Source organism: Phyllostomus discolor, chromosome 13, assembly GCF_004126475.2.
Source record: "Phyllostomus discolor isolate MPI-MPIP mPhyDis1 chromosome 13, mPhyDis1.pri.v3, whole genome shotgun sequence".
Lineage (NCBI taxonomy): Eukaryota > Metazoa > Chordata > Mammalia > Chiroptera > Phyllostomidae > Phyllostomus > Phyllostomus discolor.
This window is the reverse complement of record NC_040915.2, coordinates 23,839,955-23,853,364: the sequence shown is the minus strand read 5'-3', so window position 1 is coordinate 23,853,364 and position 13,410 is coordinate 23,839,955. Positions and strand designations below refer to the sequence as shown.

The following is a 13,410-nucleotide window of genomic DNA, read 5'->3' as shown; positions in this document are numbered from 1 at the left end:
AGCACTAAGGCCTCCTCCGTGCTGGGTTTTTCCCATGAGGCCAATAGCATCCTGGCCTCTGCTGACGTCCTCCGTCCGCTTCAGCGAGCACAGGAGGGCACAACCAGGCGATGGGGTTTCCCCAGCGTTCTCTACAAGGAACTAAATGCACCAATACTCAGAGGGCTGGAGAGTCGGGACAACAACGTGTCTATTTGCTAGCTACTTCTTTTCAAAAATCAATTGTTATGCCCTGGGACAGTGTCAGCAAGCAACTAGGTCCTTGGCCAAGATGAGCAACTTATCCCATGTGGCCCTCATTGGGCAGAGACTCAGATGGAAGTCACAGAGAACATAGAAAAGCCAGAGGTTTACAAAGATAGAAACAGACACCCCTGGGAGGTAGTGAGTTCTCTGTCCTCAGAGGTGTTTAAGCCCAGACTGCTCAAATCCTTGGTGGGACGGTTGTAGGAGGAAGGTCAGCACCTATGGGGAGACGGGATTGGGTGACTCAAAGCCCCTTTCCCAACGTTTAGGTCTTGCCATTGTACTGAGCGAGGGCCCTCAGGTGGTCTCCATGAAGCCCTTACTCTGGCCTGGGACAGCCTACTGCAATAGGCAAGGCCCCCAGAGTAAGCTTCTCTTCCTACCTTCTCCCTTCCACCAGGCAGTTGTCCTGTAGCATAGTAACACAGAAAGTTCCCAGAAAATAAACAGCTGAAATGCCAAGGTTGGATGCAACAGTATGACCGCAAACAATGATTATTATCTGTTTTCCAGAAGCCTAGCAGTTGAGTATTTAGCTATGACAGGAACACCTAGCAACTTAGCGGCCGTAACACATAAACTCCTCTTCATTTTACACTGCCAGTCTTGAATCCTTAGTTTCAGTCTTTCATGAGATTCAGTTATGATTGTTGCCAACGTAAGAGTTTGTTCACTGAAATAAGAAGTTTGTCCACTGGTTTTTTAAAAATCTTAAAACGCAGCAATATGAACAGCAGGATATTGGCACATCCACGTGACAACCTTCAGGGCATACGGAGAACCATACCAGGCCGGAACTGAGGCAGGGACTGTAATCTTTAAGAAGACGACACCAGTTCTATTTCAAATTCCAGTTTTGCCCAGGAGCACCAAGAGGAGAAAAGGCAATGTTGTAATGTTACAGGTGGAGAGAAGCGCAAGAGTCCTTGACAGGTGGCATAAAAATGCAGGCAGCCAAGATGCACACTGCTTTCCCAAAGCCCCACTGCTCCCTGAGGCCTGACCCAGCTGCTCTGCAGGGCCTGGCCATTTCCAACAGGCAGAAGTCTCCTGCCCACAGGTCAAGCCATGGGAAACTGCAGAGGAGACTAAGGCAAGTGGTTTAGTGGTTTGATGAAAGAACAGACTTCTGCACACAAGACAAAAGTAAGTTCGGGAAGCTTTGTCTTTTCTCTCACCTTCTGTGTTTCCAAAGGTGAAATAGATACCCACAATCTCCACTTTCCAAAAGCAGCTCTTTTTAGAGGAAAGACGGCATGCGACTCAAGTGTCTACAACATCTGGCTGAAGGTGGCGAGTTTCCCCAGGCTGCCCCTCGGAACAAAGCATTCTTACAGACTCACTTGCACAGAGGGATCCTAACACCGTATTCTCTTACAGAAATGCACTGCTGTCTCTCTCAACTGGGAAGACAGATTTGCCGTTAGAAAAACAGTGACATGACCTACACATTCGTCATTTTGGTTTAAACATCAGAAAGACACACTCTCTCAAGAAGACAGGGACATTTCCAGAGAGCAGGTTTCTGACGCCTTAGCCCCCAGGCCTCCAGTCTGATGAGAAAAAAATGCCCTGGAAGAGGGGACTTGGTGTGGAACACCATCGCCCTTTCTAATTCGGCCTCTCGGAAATGAAACCTAGATAAACCACACACCTTTGAGCCTTCTGGATGCCCACACATCAACTCCCTTCAGCTATAAGTAGTGAGACGACCTCTAAGTACACACTGGATCTGAATGACTCAACACTCAGTGCCCTGACGTGCCGTCCACAGCCAGGTGTGTTAAAATAAGACCCTCTCATAGTCTAGAGTATGTTCTATGTACATTCATTTATACATATGTAGAAAATGCAATCTGCTAGACATGCATTTCGGACACAGGAGGAAGCTTTGCTGCAATGGGACACGCTGCGTTTTAGGGAGAGTGGTGGCCCTGTCCCCAGTCCACCGGAAGCGTGGCGCTCGGCCCCACAGAACTGAACCCACCGCCCAGCTCAGCGGGGGTTTCCACTCTGACTTCTCCGTGTTGTACTCAGACCCAGCCGTCCGCTGCGAGACCCTACAGCTCTGCCTGGCCGGGCCGTCCACGGCTCCTTTTAGTACTTAAGGCTTAAGAAAGAACTCAGATTTAAAACCGAGTAAAGAAACGGTACTTTTGACCACAGCGTATGTCAAGATGGTCAGAAATTAGCATCCACATCCTTCTCTCTTTCTCCCGTTCCCTGTCCACACCCTATGCCCGCAACACGCTGATTAGAAAATTTTGGAAAAGCAGACTTTTGGATATAAAGCTTTGTTTTCAAAGGATACTTTGGCTATGACATAATTAGAGAGGAAGCTGAGTCTGTGAACATAAAAAAATTGGGTAATTAATACTTAAAGAATTATTTTAACAATCTTCCTCCCTAAAGGGAGGCACACTGCTCATAAGAACGAGTGCATCGGCTGGCACTGGTCTCTGTTGCTCAGGCCCACGGTTTGTTGCTGACCCTGAGCCCAGGGCATCGAGGCCAGGCAGACTTCTGCCCCACAGCTGGACTTCTGAGTGGGAAGCACACGGTCCTTGGCAGCCTTCTTGGTGGTCATGAACTACGGATTAGCACTTCTGAAAACACGGGCCCCAAACCTCTAAGTACCTCCATTTGCAAAAGCATTTACGGCCCAGGAGAATGGCTGAAATCTCAATACACAACTTCACCCCAAAGAAGGAAGTGCAGAAGGGTGTGCAAAGGGCCACATCTCCTGAGAGGTCTCTCTGCACCTGTGTTTCTGGAGCCTCCACAAATACAGCTTGGCACACGTGACTGTCCTGAGGTGCTCATTTGATGTGAAACCTCTTGTTGGTCCGTCAGGATTTCCTCCACACTCTAGAAGTTAAGTGGTAAACCACAGAAGTTGCAGAGGCCTCATTAACTGGAGGTGTGAAGCAGCTGTTACAAGGCTGGCACTGTTAGTGACAGCTCGATTAGCCAACGAATGCCGATGGAGTGCCTACTGTGTGTAAGGCACGGGGCCAGCCAGGGGGACGGGGTCAAACCGATCTGCTGATCAACAAAGCCTGAAACAAGGCGGGGCCTCCCTGGCCCCAGCACATGGGGGTCTGCTCACACACCTCCTCCACCACCGCCACCCTGCTGATGTCACAGCGCTACCTCTCACGCGTGGCAGAATGGGATTACCAGGTGACTCCCAAAATATGTTACCCCTCATTTCCAGTAGCACTGACTTAATGCTGTTTTGAATGCTGCAATACGTAGTTTTTCTTTAATTTTTTCTATGATCTTGCTTTTTTTTTCAGCCCAGTAGTTGCCTTAAAACAAAGTCTTTGTATACACATGCTGAATCAGGAGAATATAATCCTCCTGACCAAAAAGATTTACAGTATGTATCATTCAAACATTTTTATTTATAATAAAACTTAAAAGTCTTTACGGGCTTAACTGTAGCAGATGTCACCTGTGCGTCGAGCATCAGACTTCATTCCCGAGGATGTGCTTCATCCTCACTCCAGCTGCTTGCTGCCCTCTGATTTCTGGTCCAGTCTACTCTTGTTACTCTTCACCATGTAGATGAAGTAGGCAAGGGTCTCTTTTTCATTCACAGGTATGTTCCTGAAGTGTCGACTGACAGTCTACATGGAGGTAAAAAAAACAAAACAACACACACAAAAAACATGCATAAGTCAGGGCCACGGATTCTCAACTGTGCACCAGAGGGACCAGGAAGCCGCTCTCAGCGCTGTGGAGGAGGCTGTGGTTGCCACAGAACTCCCCACAGAGCTGCAGGGCCCAGACTGCCCTCTTTGCCTGTGGTTTAGGTGACTGGGTTTCCAGGCTTCTGAAAGCGGGACTCTACCCCTCAACACTCCCAAGGTGCAGTTCTGCGTCAGTGGCAGTTGGTCCTATTGCCCATCGTGGCAGGATCTCAAGGTCATCTCCATGGCGGAAGAGACTGGGACTAATCTGGTTGGCCAACTGCTACCATAATCTCTCAGGCTCTGAAACTTGACAGCAAAGCGTCTTTTTAAAAATTATGTCACATGAGCCCTAACCAGTGTGGCTCAGTTGCCTGGGTATTGTTCTGCAAAGCAAAAGGTTGCCAGTTCGATTCTTGGTCAGGGCACATGGCTGGGTTACAGATTTGGTCCCCGGTCGGGCATGTGTGCTACCAATCCATGTTTCTCTCTCTCTCTTTTCTCTCCCTTCCCGAGTCTCTAAATAAGTAAGTAAATAAATAAATTTTAAAAAAGTTAAATGAACAGCCAATTGAACTCTTAGATGTGTTACCTAAGAGTTCATTTTAAAAGACACAGAGTTGAAAAAAATCCATCATTTACTCTCCATTCCTGAAATTGTGCTTTATTTTACAAGTCTTCAGAATACATGTCTCCTCTTGCCCTGCCTTGTCCTACCTCTCCCACCGGGGCGAATACTGGCACTCGGGTAACACAGTCTTAAGTAGGAAAGCCTTGTGTGCTTCTGTGTTTTATTTGGATGGTGGTGAAGGAGAGGTTTAAGAAAAAAAATGATGACTCAGCAAAATACCTCTGAAGGCAAGACCAAAAATCAGTGGGGCTGTGAGCCTTTAAAGAAATCTCTGGCCCTGGCTGGTGTGGCTCAGTGGACTGAGTGCCAGCCTGCGAACCGAAGGGTTGCTGGTTCAATTCCCAGTCAGAGCACATGCCTGCGTTGCAGGCCAGGTCCCCCGGTAAGGGGCGCATGAGAGGCAACCACACATCGATGTTTCTCTGGCTCTCTTTCTCCTTCCCTTCCCCCCTCTCTAAAAATAAGTAAATATAATCTTTTAAAAAAAGAAATAAAAAGACTAAACTCTTAAAAAAAAAAAAAGAAATCTCTGAATGAGCCAAGTGGTTAGGACAGAAAAAAAGAGTCAGAGGAAGAACTACAGAGTGGTTATCTCTGGATGGTAGGCTTATATTTTTCTTTGCTCCATTTTCCAAATTTTCTACAACAGTCAGAAAAGAGGGGTGAGAGGGCACCCACACAAGCGCCAGCAGGAGAGAAACATCAGGCCAGGCTGTCCGTGTATTGCAGCAGTGGCCGTCAGGGCACGGCCCGCCCTCCACACTAGGCTGAGAACCCCGGGCAGGCAGGAGAGCACTCTCTCGAGCTCCATCCATCATGATGACTATTTCCACTACCAGCGTCAGAGAAGAATAAATCAAGTAAAAAAAAACAAAAACAAAAACAAAGAAAAATAGCTCCTATAGAACATGAGGGAAGGTTTAGGAATGATCAATCTGACAAAGCTGATGTGCAGGAAGGAACCTATCTATAAAGAATCTTGCAAAAATACGATCCAAACAAACAAACACACTCAGGACTTAGAATCAGGAGTCCTGAGCTTCCAGGCTCCGTTCTGGAATCACACAAATTTGGAAGCCTTTTCCTCTCTCTGTGCCACGGTTTCTTTTATGAACATCAGAGCCTTTCCAGATCTAAAGCTGTGGGACTCTAAGTTGTTGAAAAGAGGGAACAGAAAGTTGCTTGCAGAGCTATGGAGGGGATTATGATCACCAGGCCCACAGAGCAGTGGGGAGGCTCAAGGTCACCATCAGAAACACAATACTGACTCTCTTCTCAGAGTGCAATTTTGTCTACCTACTTCTGCTAACTGGGCCTTATTGAAGCCTGGTCTGGTCTGCAATTTGTAGTGTCGTTTATAGCGTCGTAGAGTGTTCACCTGCAGCTGGAACAGATCAACCTAGAGAGAAGAGCAGAAACACGTTATCCATCACCTGACCAACCACCACTCACCGAGAGCCCACTGTGTGCCTGGCACTACCCTAGGTAGGGGTGGGGATGGGAAGGACTACAAAGAAGTCTTAGAAATGGTCTGTTGAGGACTAATAACTAGCTGGGAGGACAAAAATAATAGTGGAGTGGAAGAAGAGTTCTGGCTGGGGAGGGTGGTCCCAGAAGGCTGATGGAGGCGGTGAAGCTTAAGCTAAGGAGAGGCAGGGTCCAGGAAGGCAGTGAGGAACAGAGCAAGAGTAGGGAGTGAAGGGGAGGATCGTGAGCACAGAAAGCCAGGAGATGAAGAGATGGGCTAGGGGGTCACAGGTAATCCTGATGGGTTCGACAGTGAGACTGGATGGGAGCATGTTGGGTGCTGTTCCAGGAAGATGGGTCTGGTGGTGGCTTGATGGGCAGGGGGTGGGGAGGGCAGGGTTAGGGTAGGGGTTGGGAGGGCAGGGTTAGGGTTAGGGTAGGGGGTGGGGAGGGCAGGCAGAGGGAGATGCTATAGCAACGATCTAGAGTGAGATGATGAAGTTTGGGAGGGGTGGAGATGCCAGAGGGGTACACCAGGCATGGAGAGCAAAGGCAGGACCAGAGATAGACATCCTGGAGGAAGACGGGCCCAAGCTTGGCAGCAGACTGGATAGAGGGGCGTGAAGAACAGTGAGAAGTGCTGTTATTCTCAAAGAGTTCTTTCCTAGGCTCAGGCTTCGGGTATTAGAATCCTTAACAACCCTCCATAGAAAGCTCCAAAGCTACTGTGGCGAGTGTACAAGTCAGTAGGTTAGGGCCAGGGTCTCTGCAGATGGCTGGATAAGAGAGGGGAAAGGACCCCCCCTTTTCTTCTAACACAGGAAGAGAGGAAAGCTGCACAGTCATGAAACATTGAAGGCCCAGAAAGTTGGGCTGCCTTTACCTGCCTCTAAAAGAGATGTTCTTGCTTCAGGCAGGTGGAGAGCACTTAAAAACAAAATGAATGATCAATATGAGGGACCAAAGTCCTTCCTTCTTTTCAAAACATTCCTCAAACCTTATTTTTTTTGAAAAGCATTTAGAAATTTAATAATCCATTTCCTTATAAAATATAATAATGCTAAAGGCAATCGAAGCTACATTAAACCAATGCTTAACAAGGGGACACAGGAGGGGTGGAGGGAAAGGGCTGTGTTTTCAAAGGTTTCCTCATCTGCAGACAAAGGCCCGCCTACTCTTTTCCTTCCTACAGTCATTTTCCCTGAGTGCTAACAGGCAGTTGCCTTATGAAATATTCATGCGTCAAATATTCAATGTACACTGTAAACGGTTCTTCTTTGCTGAGTCTTCAATGAAAACAATTTAAATAGAAAAAAATCCAATGTTCCTTCCTGTAGCCTTGCTTAATAGACACAGGCTCCCTGAAGGAAAGGCGGCCTTCTGGCATGAGAAGCCTCGGTGCCCTGGTCCAGTGCAGTGGCTCTCAACGTGTGATGATTTTGTCCCCCCCACCCCCCGGACACCCGGCAGTGTCAGGAGACACTTTGAAGATCACGACTCAGGGAGTGGCATGGCTGGCACCCAGTGGGGAGAATACAAGGACGCTGGCAACATCCTCCAGTTCGCAGGACAGCCCCCCAACAAGGAGTTATCTGGCCGCCAGTGTCACTAGTGCCAGGGCTGAGAGCCCCTGGGGTCCAGTACAATGGACTTAGAACGAGCCCGGGACAGGAATCAGAGAGTGACAGGAAATCAGAGCTGGTGTGAACGGACAGCTTACACCTTCATTTTGCAGACGAGAAAACAGAGGGGAAGTGACTTCCCTGAGCTTGAGTGACCACACCAACTCAGTCTCCAACTTTAAAGGCAAAACCAAAATTTTAACACACTTGACACCGTGGCTGTATTTCACCATTTGTCGGGGTTTTCCTGAAGAAAAGGCCCTGGAGCCCCAAACCGCATGTGTGACCTCGGGTCCCGGCGCCCATCTGTAAAATGACGGGGCAGGCAGAACCACCCATTTCTAAGCTTTTAGCTCTCAAATTCTATATTACTCTGCTTTTATGATTCACTTTTCAAACAAACCATGGAAAACAAAGGGGACTGAAATTTCCTCTTGGCGCAAAAAGAAGACCAGGCCAGAGGGAAGGACCAGATTAGAGCCCCCCTTGCAGCGTTCTCAGGTGGGCTTTTGTGGCCGTTACCTCAGGAATGTCGGTGTCGTGGTCAGGAGAATCTCCGCCATCGTCACTCGTCTTCCTCTTCCTTTTATTCCGAACGCTCTGGATGAAATTCTTGTGGAAGTCACAGATATACAGGTGCCTTACCTGATGGGAAGCAAATGGAAGTCAGAGCTGCCGATTCCACGGACACAGCATCTGTCCAGTGAATGGGCTACTCCTCCCCTCTTCAAGGCAGTGGGGAGAGCGAAGGAATGACAAGGTTCGGGCCATCGCTCCCAGGAGTTTACCACTGGTTTGGGGAACAAGAGACCCGCGGGGAGAACACTAACATCACACTGGGAGTGTGGTGTAAACCAAATCCTCGTTGAAAATCAACGGTCCAGACTCAGCGGGAGAGGGCAGCGCAGCAGACAGTCGGGGCGGAGGCCCTGACTACGGGGGAGGACTCACACGTAGACAGGAAGCATTCCGTGCAGAAAGAAGAGCTACGACTTGGAGTTTCAGACGCAGGTGTCAGAAGGCGTGAGCGAGGGAGCCCCAGGGTAGACAGTAGTAGGCGGAGGTGACTACCCATGTAAGAGCATAAGGAGAAATTTGGGGCTTGGGGTACAAGTGGGAACAGCTTTGTCTTTCCTTCAGACAAGACCTAGTGCCCCAGGGTTTTGGAGGCTGGGAGTGATGTGACATTTGAGACCTGCCGGAGTCGTGAGCTTAGAAGAGCAGCAAAGGGACTGCGGTACTGATATACAGGACACACAGTTTTGACGCTGGTAACAGGTGCCGTAGGAGGATGACCCGTCTCTGAAAGACATGGTTTCTGAGCACCCACTTCTAATTATTGCACCGCCTCACGTCTGATCCACAAAGGGAAGTGGAGACGGAAGCGGACATCCTCACGAGGCAGAACCACAGAGAAGCAGTGGCACGCTACTGCTGATTTTCCGCTACAGGCTGGAGGCAGAGTAGTAAGTGAAGGCGGCAACAGCAGCTGAGACGTGAGGAACAGGTTTTTGTTTAAGAGTTGTACCAGGGTCGACGAGAGAAGCCATTCAAAAAACCTACCAGGAACCGAAGGCCTGTGTAAATGGCTTGGGGCTGTTGACACTGAAACAGCTGTTGCACAAATGTTCTCAAGAGGCTTCTGAATTTGAGTTTACCCCTTAAGTTCTTAAAGAAAAAAGTAAGCTGATAGGAAACCAGCATCCATTAATTCAGGCCTCTTCACGGAGAAAATAATGAAAACTGGTTTTTATTCAGATGAACGCCCACTTTCATGTGGTTCGAGTAGTGAGTCATGAGTAGTTTTTATACTATGATAGTGCCTTGCAGACAGCAGGTGCTCAATAAATGCTGTGGCATGAACTTATGCAGCCCTTGCATCTAAAAGCAGTTTAGGCCAGTAAAATGGTTTGTAACCATTTACATATGCTTACAACCTGGGGCAGCTTTGCCAGAGTAGACTCTGTCAAAGGACTGTCAGGCACAGGGTGGGTCACTGTCCAAAGAATCCCGCCTGGTTGATGCCTATAGTGCCCGACATCCTTTTATCGGGGGGTGCGCACACTTGCAGCATGCTCCACTTCCCAGCTAGGAAGCTGGCCCTCATGCTAGCCAGCCCCACTTGTCAACCCATTAAGCTGCTCCTCCAATTCACACAGACAAACTTGGTAGGAGAACAGGCAAAAAAGGTGATTTCCTAAATCTCCCAGCTGGGGCTGGGAGATTTCAAGTCAAGACTCCAGAATCATGGAATGCTAGATGGGTGAGAACTCAGCAGCCACCCATGCAACCTCACTGGCCCCAACCTCATTTTCTAGAGGGATAAACTGAAGTCACCCAGGGCAGGGAAATGACCTGGCCAAGGTCACTCAGGACTTTTGAACCCCAGCACGTGTCCTTTCCTATCCCAACATTTTCCTCACACTATTCTCAACTTCCACTTTACCCGAGAAGGAAAAAAAAAAGCTGAAATATGTCCATTGGAGGGCTCTTTGAAAGCATGTTATATCTTGATAAATCATAGAACACTGCCAATGCCTGTATGAAATGAGCTAAACTGCCCAAGTGGGATATTTTGTGCTATTATTTAAAAAGGCTCTCTGCTAGACTCTTTCTATGCGATAAGAAGTCATTATTTTTACTTAACCATTTTCAAGCACACACTGGTTTTCAGAAATTTCAGAGCTCAGTGGCCTCCAGTGGGGGCAGTGTGGAGGAAGGAGCGGGTGGCAAGGGCTGTAGTGTTTACTTTTCCTGTTTCATTTTCTACAACAGCTACAAATTCTTATAATGCAGCAGTTCCTTAGAACTGAATTCCTGCCCAAGCCTGTGAGAATGAAATAGAATCCCCTCCAGAAAGAATGACTCTGCAACACCACCTCGAAGCAAATTGTGAGCGATTCCACCTTGAAACCCTACTCCTTCAGAAGCATTGCCTTGTGGGAACTCCAGTGCTGGTCTCAGGCTGCCGTCTCTTCCAGACAGAGTGTGAGTGTGTGTGTGTGTGTGTGTGTGTGTGTGTGCGCGCGCGCTAAACAAGCATCGTGGCTCAACGCAAGTTCTCCAGTGGGGTCACTGGGTCAGTGGAACCCCAACTGCAACAGCGCAGTCACTCCGCTGTGACAGCATCCAAGGGTTTAAAAGAATGGTAACCTTCTTCCTTTCTTTATTTTAAGTACTGGAAAATATTATTATTATAAGCTACCTAAGTAAAGGCTCCCAACAACCTACACAGAAGGCAGGCTGAGTTCACTACTGTCTTAGTCTTAAGCATTTCATTTAAACATGTGTCCTAATCCGGGCCACCTTAGTGTCTAGCCAGCTGTTTGTGCTCAGATGAATTTATTCTCTTCTCTTCTCTTCTCTCTTTCATTTGTTCACGGAGGTTTGTAATAAGAAAGCCATTAACCTACCCCCAGCCATTTTAAAAGAGAGTTGTAGATGTGGTATTATAATTAACTTAAAAAATTGGGGTGGGAGAGAAGAGCCTGGAAGAAAGCGCAGGGCCGATCTTTTACTTATTAGAGACTTATGCATGGGGCTTGAAAGTAAATCAGACAATGGGTTTAAGAAATTAACCAGCCTTTTACGTGTTGTGTGACTTTGGCACTGTCAGTTTGGGCCTCAGTTTCAACCGTAAAATCAGAAATGGGAGAGTGGAAGTCCTTTCAGTTTAACAAGCACTCTCTGACTTCCACCAACAGTGCAGAAATTTCAGTCCTAAAAATGAATGTTAGCCAGTCTCCCTGAATATTAAATACCCCCATAACTCATTTCCAATTTCTAATCAAGATGCTGCGGCAACAGATATCAAACTAAAAAGTCCCTAGTTTGTAGACACGTGGCACCTCTTTAGAATTGTTACCTAAAAGAGGTGGGATCACACAGGGAAAGTTTTCCTATAGTTAGGCACAAAACACAGGACAAGTCTACTCAAACGTAAACCCCCTCCTACTGGGCATTTCTAAAGACGGTATCCGTAAGAAAGTCGCTTTTCTTCCTTCCAGTCACTTGGACAGCAAGAGCCACCTCTCAAGACCTGGTCTTGGCCTTATTTCTGCCACATGCTTGAAAACCCCATTTCCCTTCAGCTGCCTGCGAAGCAGTGAGCTCGGTGGCCCTTTGCAGAAGCTGAGGCCGCGGCAGAAAGGGAAGTAACTGCCACCTTTCCTTTTCCGAAGGAATAGCAGGGCTCTGAGAAGTTGGAGAAGAGCCGGCTCCCTTTCTTACCACCTCCCCGATACTTGGTCCTCCGTGGGTCAACGCAATGAACCCTCCTCTCCCTGCTCCAATATCTAAACCAATTAAACGAGCTAAAAACTTGTCAATCTTCCCCGGCAGGAAGGGTCCTAGGAGCACCCTCGCCCCAACCTGCGGATTTGGGCAGAATTCTAGGGAGAGCAGGTCCGCGCTGAAGCGGCCTTTGAAATCGCGAGTCCAACTCCTCGGTTTTCAGATAAAGGGCAGCGAGGCCCAGGGCGGGGAGGGCCCCGGAGTCCCACCCGTAGTTTGGCGGGCAGAGGCCGACAGCGGCCGGCGCGGGGACCCAGCCGGGGGCGGGGAGACTCACGCTCTTGTCGATGTCCAGTTTGAGTTTCTTCTGCGAGATGCTCTTCTGGACCCTCTTGCTGAAGGAGGCGTTGCCCGCCGGCCGGACGCAGCGCTCGCCGTCCTCGATGAGGCAGCAGCTCTGGCCGTAGCCCGGGGCGGCGGCGGGGGCGGCGGGGGGCCCTTCGCGGCTGTCCTCCTCGGTGCTAAAGCCGTTCATCTCCCCGTCCCGGGCCGGCCTCTTGGGGGTAGGCTCCCCTGTAGGCCACTCCGCGGCCGCGATCTCCGCGGGGCAGTCGCCGAGGCCCCCGCACCCGAGGGTCCCAGAGTCTGTCTCCAGAGCACGCGCTGCCCTGCCCCGTGCCCGGGAGGCCCGGCTCCGCTCCGCTGCGCTACGGCTCCTCGGACCCTGCCGCGCGTCTCCGGAAAGCCCCCTTCCTCCCCGGCTCCAGGCCCCGAGGTTGGCTCTCGCGGCTCGCAGGGCCCCGCCGGGGGTCACCTGAAGGCTCCTTTTGCCGGGGGCCCAGAACAGTTACCCTTCGGCGGGGACGTCCGGGAGGGCGACCCAGGAAGCGGCAGGTCCCCGGAGACTCCGGGCCCAGGTTGCCAGAAGGTTTCCAGGGCCCCCGCTGGCTCCCGCCTTCTTTCGGCTGCTGGGCAAACTCACCGCCGGGCAGCTCCCCGGGGGTAGCGCGGCCTCCGGCGCGCGGGGCCCGGCCTCGAACCTGCGGCGCCCGAGCCCCGCAGGGCGTCGGGTCCGCCCCACCCCTGCAGCCGCTCGGCTGCGCCCCGAGTCCAGTGGCAGCCCCTGGGCCACCGGCCGCCACCAGCCCAACGCTCCGCACCACAACAGTTCGCTGCCCCCGCCCTCCCCGCTACAGCGGAAGTCCCGCCTCCACTCGGCCATTGGCAGGGTTTGCTGTCTGGGCGGGGCCGCCGCCGCCGCTGGCGCTTCTCATTGGGCCCTATAGCCGCCAGTCCCCGGCGCCTGGCTACTTCCTGGACTCTGCTGGGATGGATTCAAAGTAGAGAAAGTGGGAGAGGGAAGAGTTCCCAGGTTGAGGAGGGGAACGGGGCTTCAGACTATCGTGGCCCAGGGACAGAGGGTGACCAGGGACCTAGCTGGATGGAAGGCCAGACTCCAGGAACGGAAGATCACTTTAGGGGACGGACAGATGTACAGACGTGGGCGGGGGCGCAG

The 13,410-nt window shown here is 50.3% G+C and overlaps 1 protein-coding gene across 1 annotated transcript; it reads right to left on the bottom strand.

Annotated features, from left to right (window-relative positions):
* Window positions 1-2,722: 2,722 nt before the first annotated feature.
* Window positions 2,723-13,012, bottom strand: SAP30L (SAP30 like). The gene is made up of 4 exons (XM_028528469.2): window positions 12,232-13,012; window positions 8,184-8,306; window positions 5,873-5,971; window positions 2,723-3,878 (listed from the first exon to the last, which is right to left on the bottom strand). Exons 1-4 carry the CDS (start codon window positions 12,427-12,429, stop codon window positions 3,750-3,752), a joined length of 549 nt encoding a protein of 182 aa, XP_028384270.1. The 5' UTR covers window positions 12,430-13,012; the 3' UTR covers window positions 2,723-3,749.
* Between the last annotated feature and the right edge of the window lie 398 nt (window positions 13,013-13,410).

Excerpts from the sequence above, each read along its gene's own strand:
- SAP30L (XM_028528469.2), bottom strand. The coding sequence starts at position 12,429 with ATGAACGGCTTTAGCACCGAGGAGGACAGCCGCGAAGGGCCCCCCGCC. Across the intron at positions 8,307-12,231 it reads AACTGGACATCGACAAGAGC|GTAAGGCACCTGTATATCTG; the intron begins GTGAGTCTCCCC and ends GCTTCCCATCAG. Across the intron at positions 3,879-5,872 it reads ATAAGGCCCAGTTAGCAGAA|ACTGTCAGTCGACACTTCAG; the intron begins GTAGGTAGACAA and ends ACCTCCATGTAG.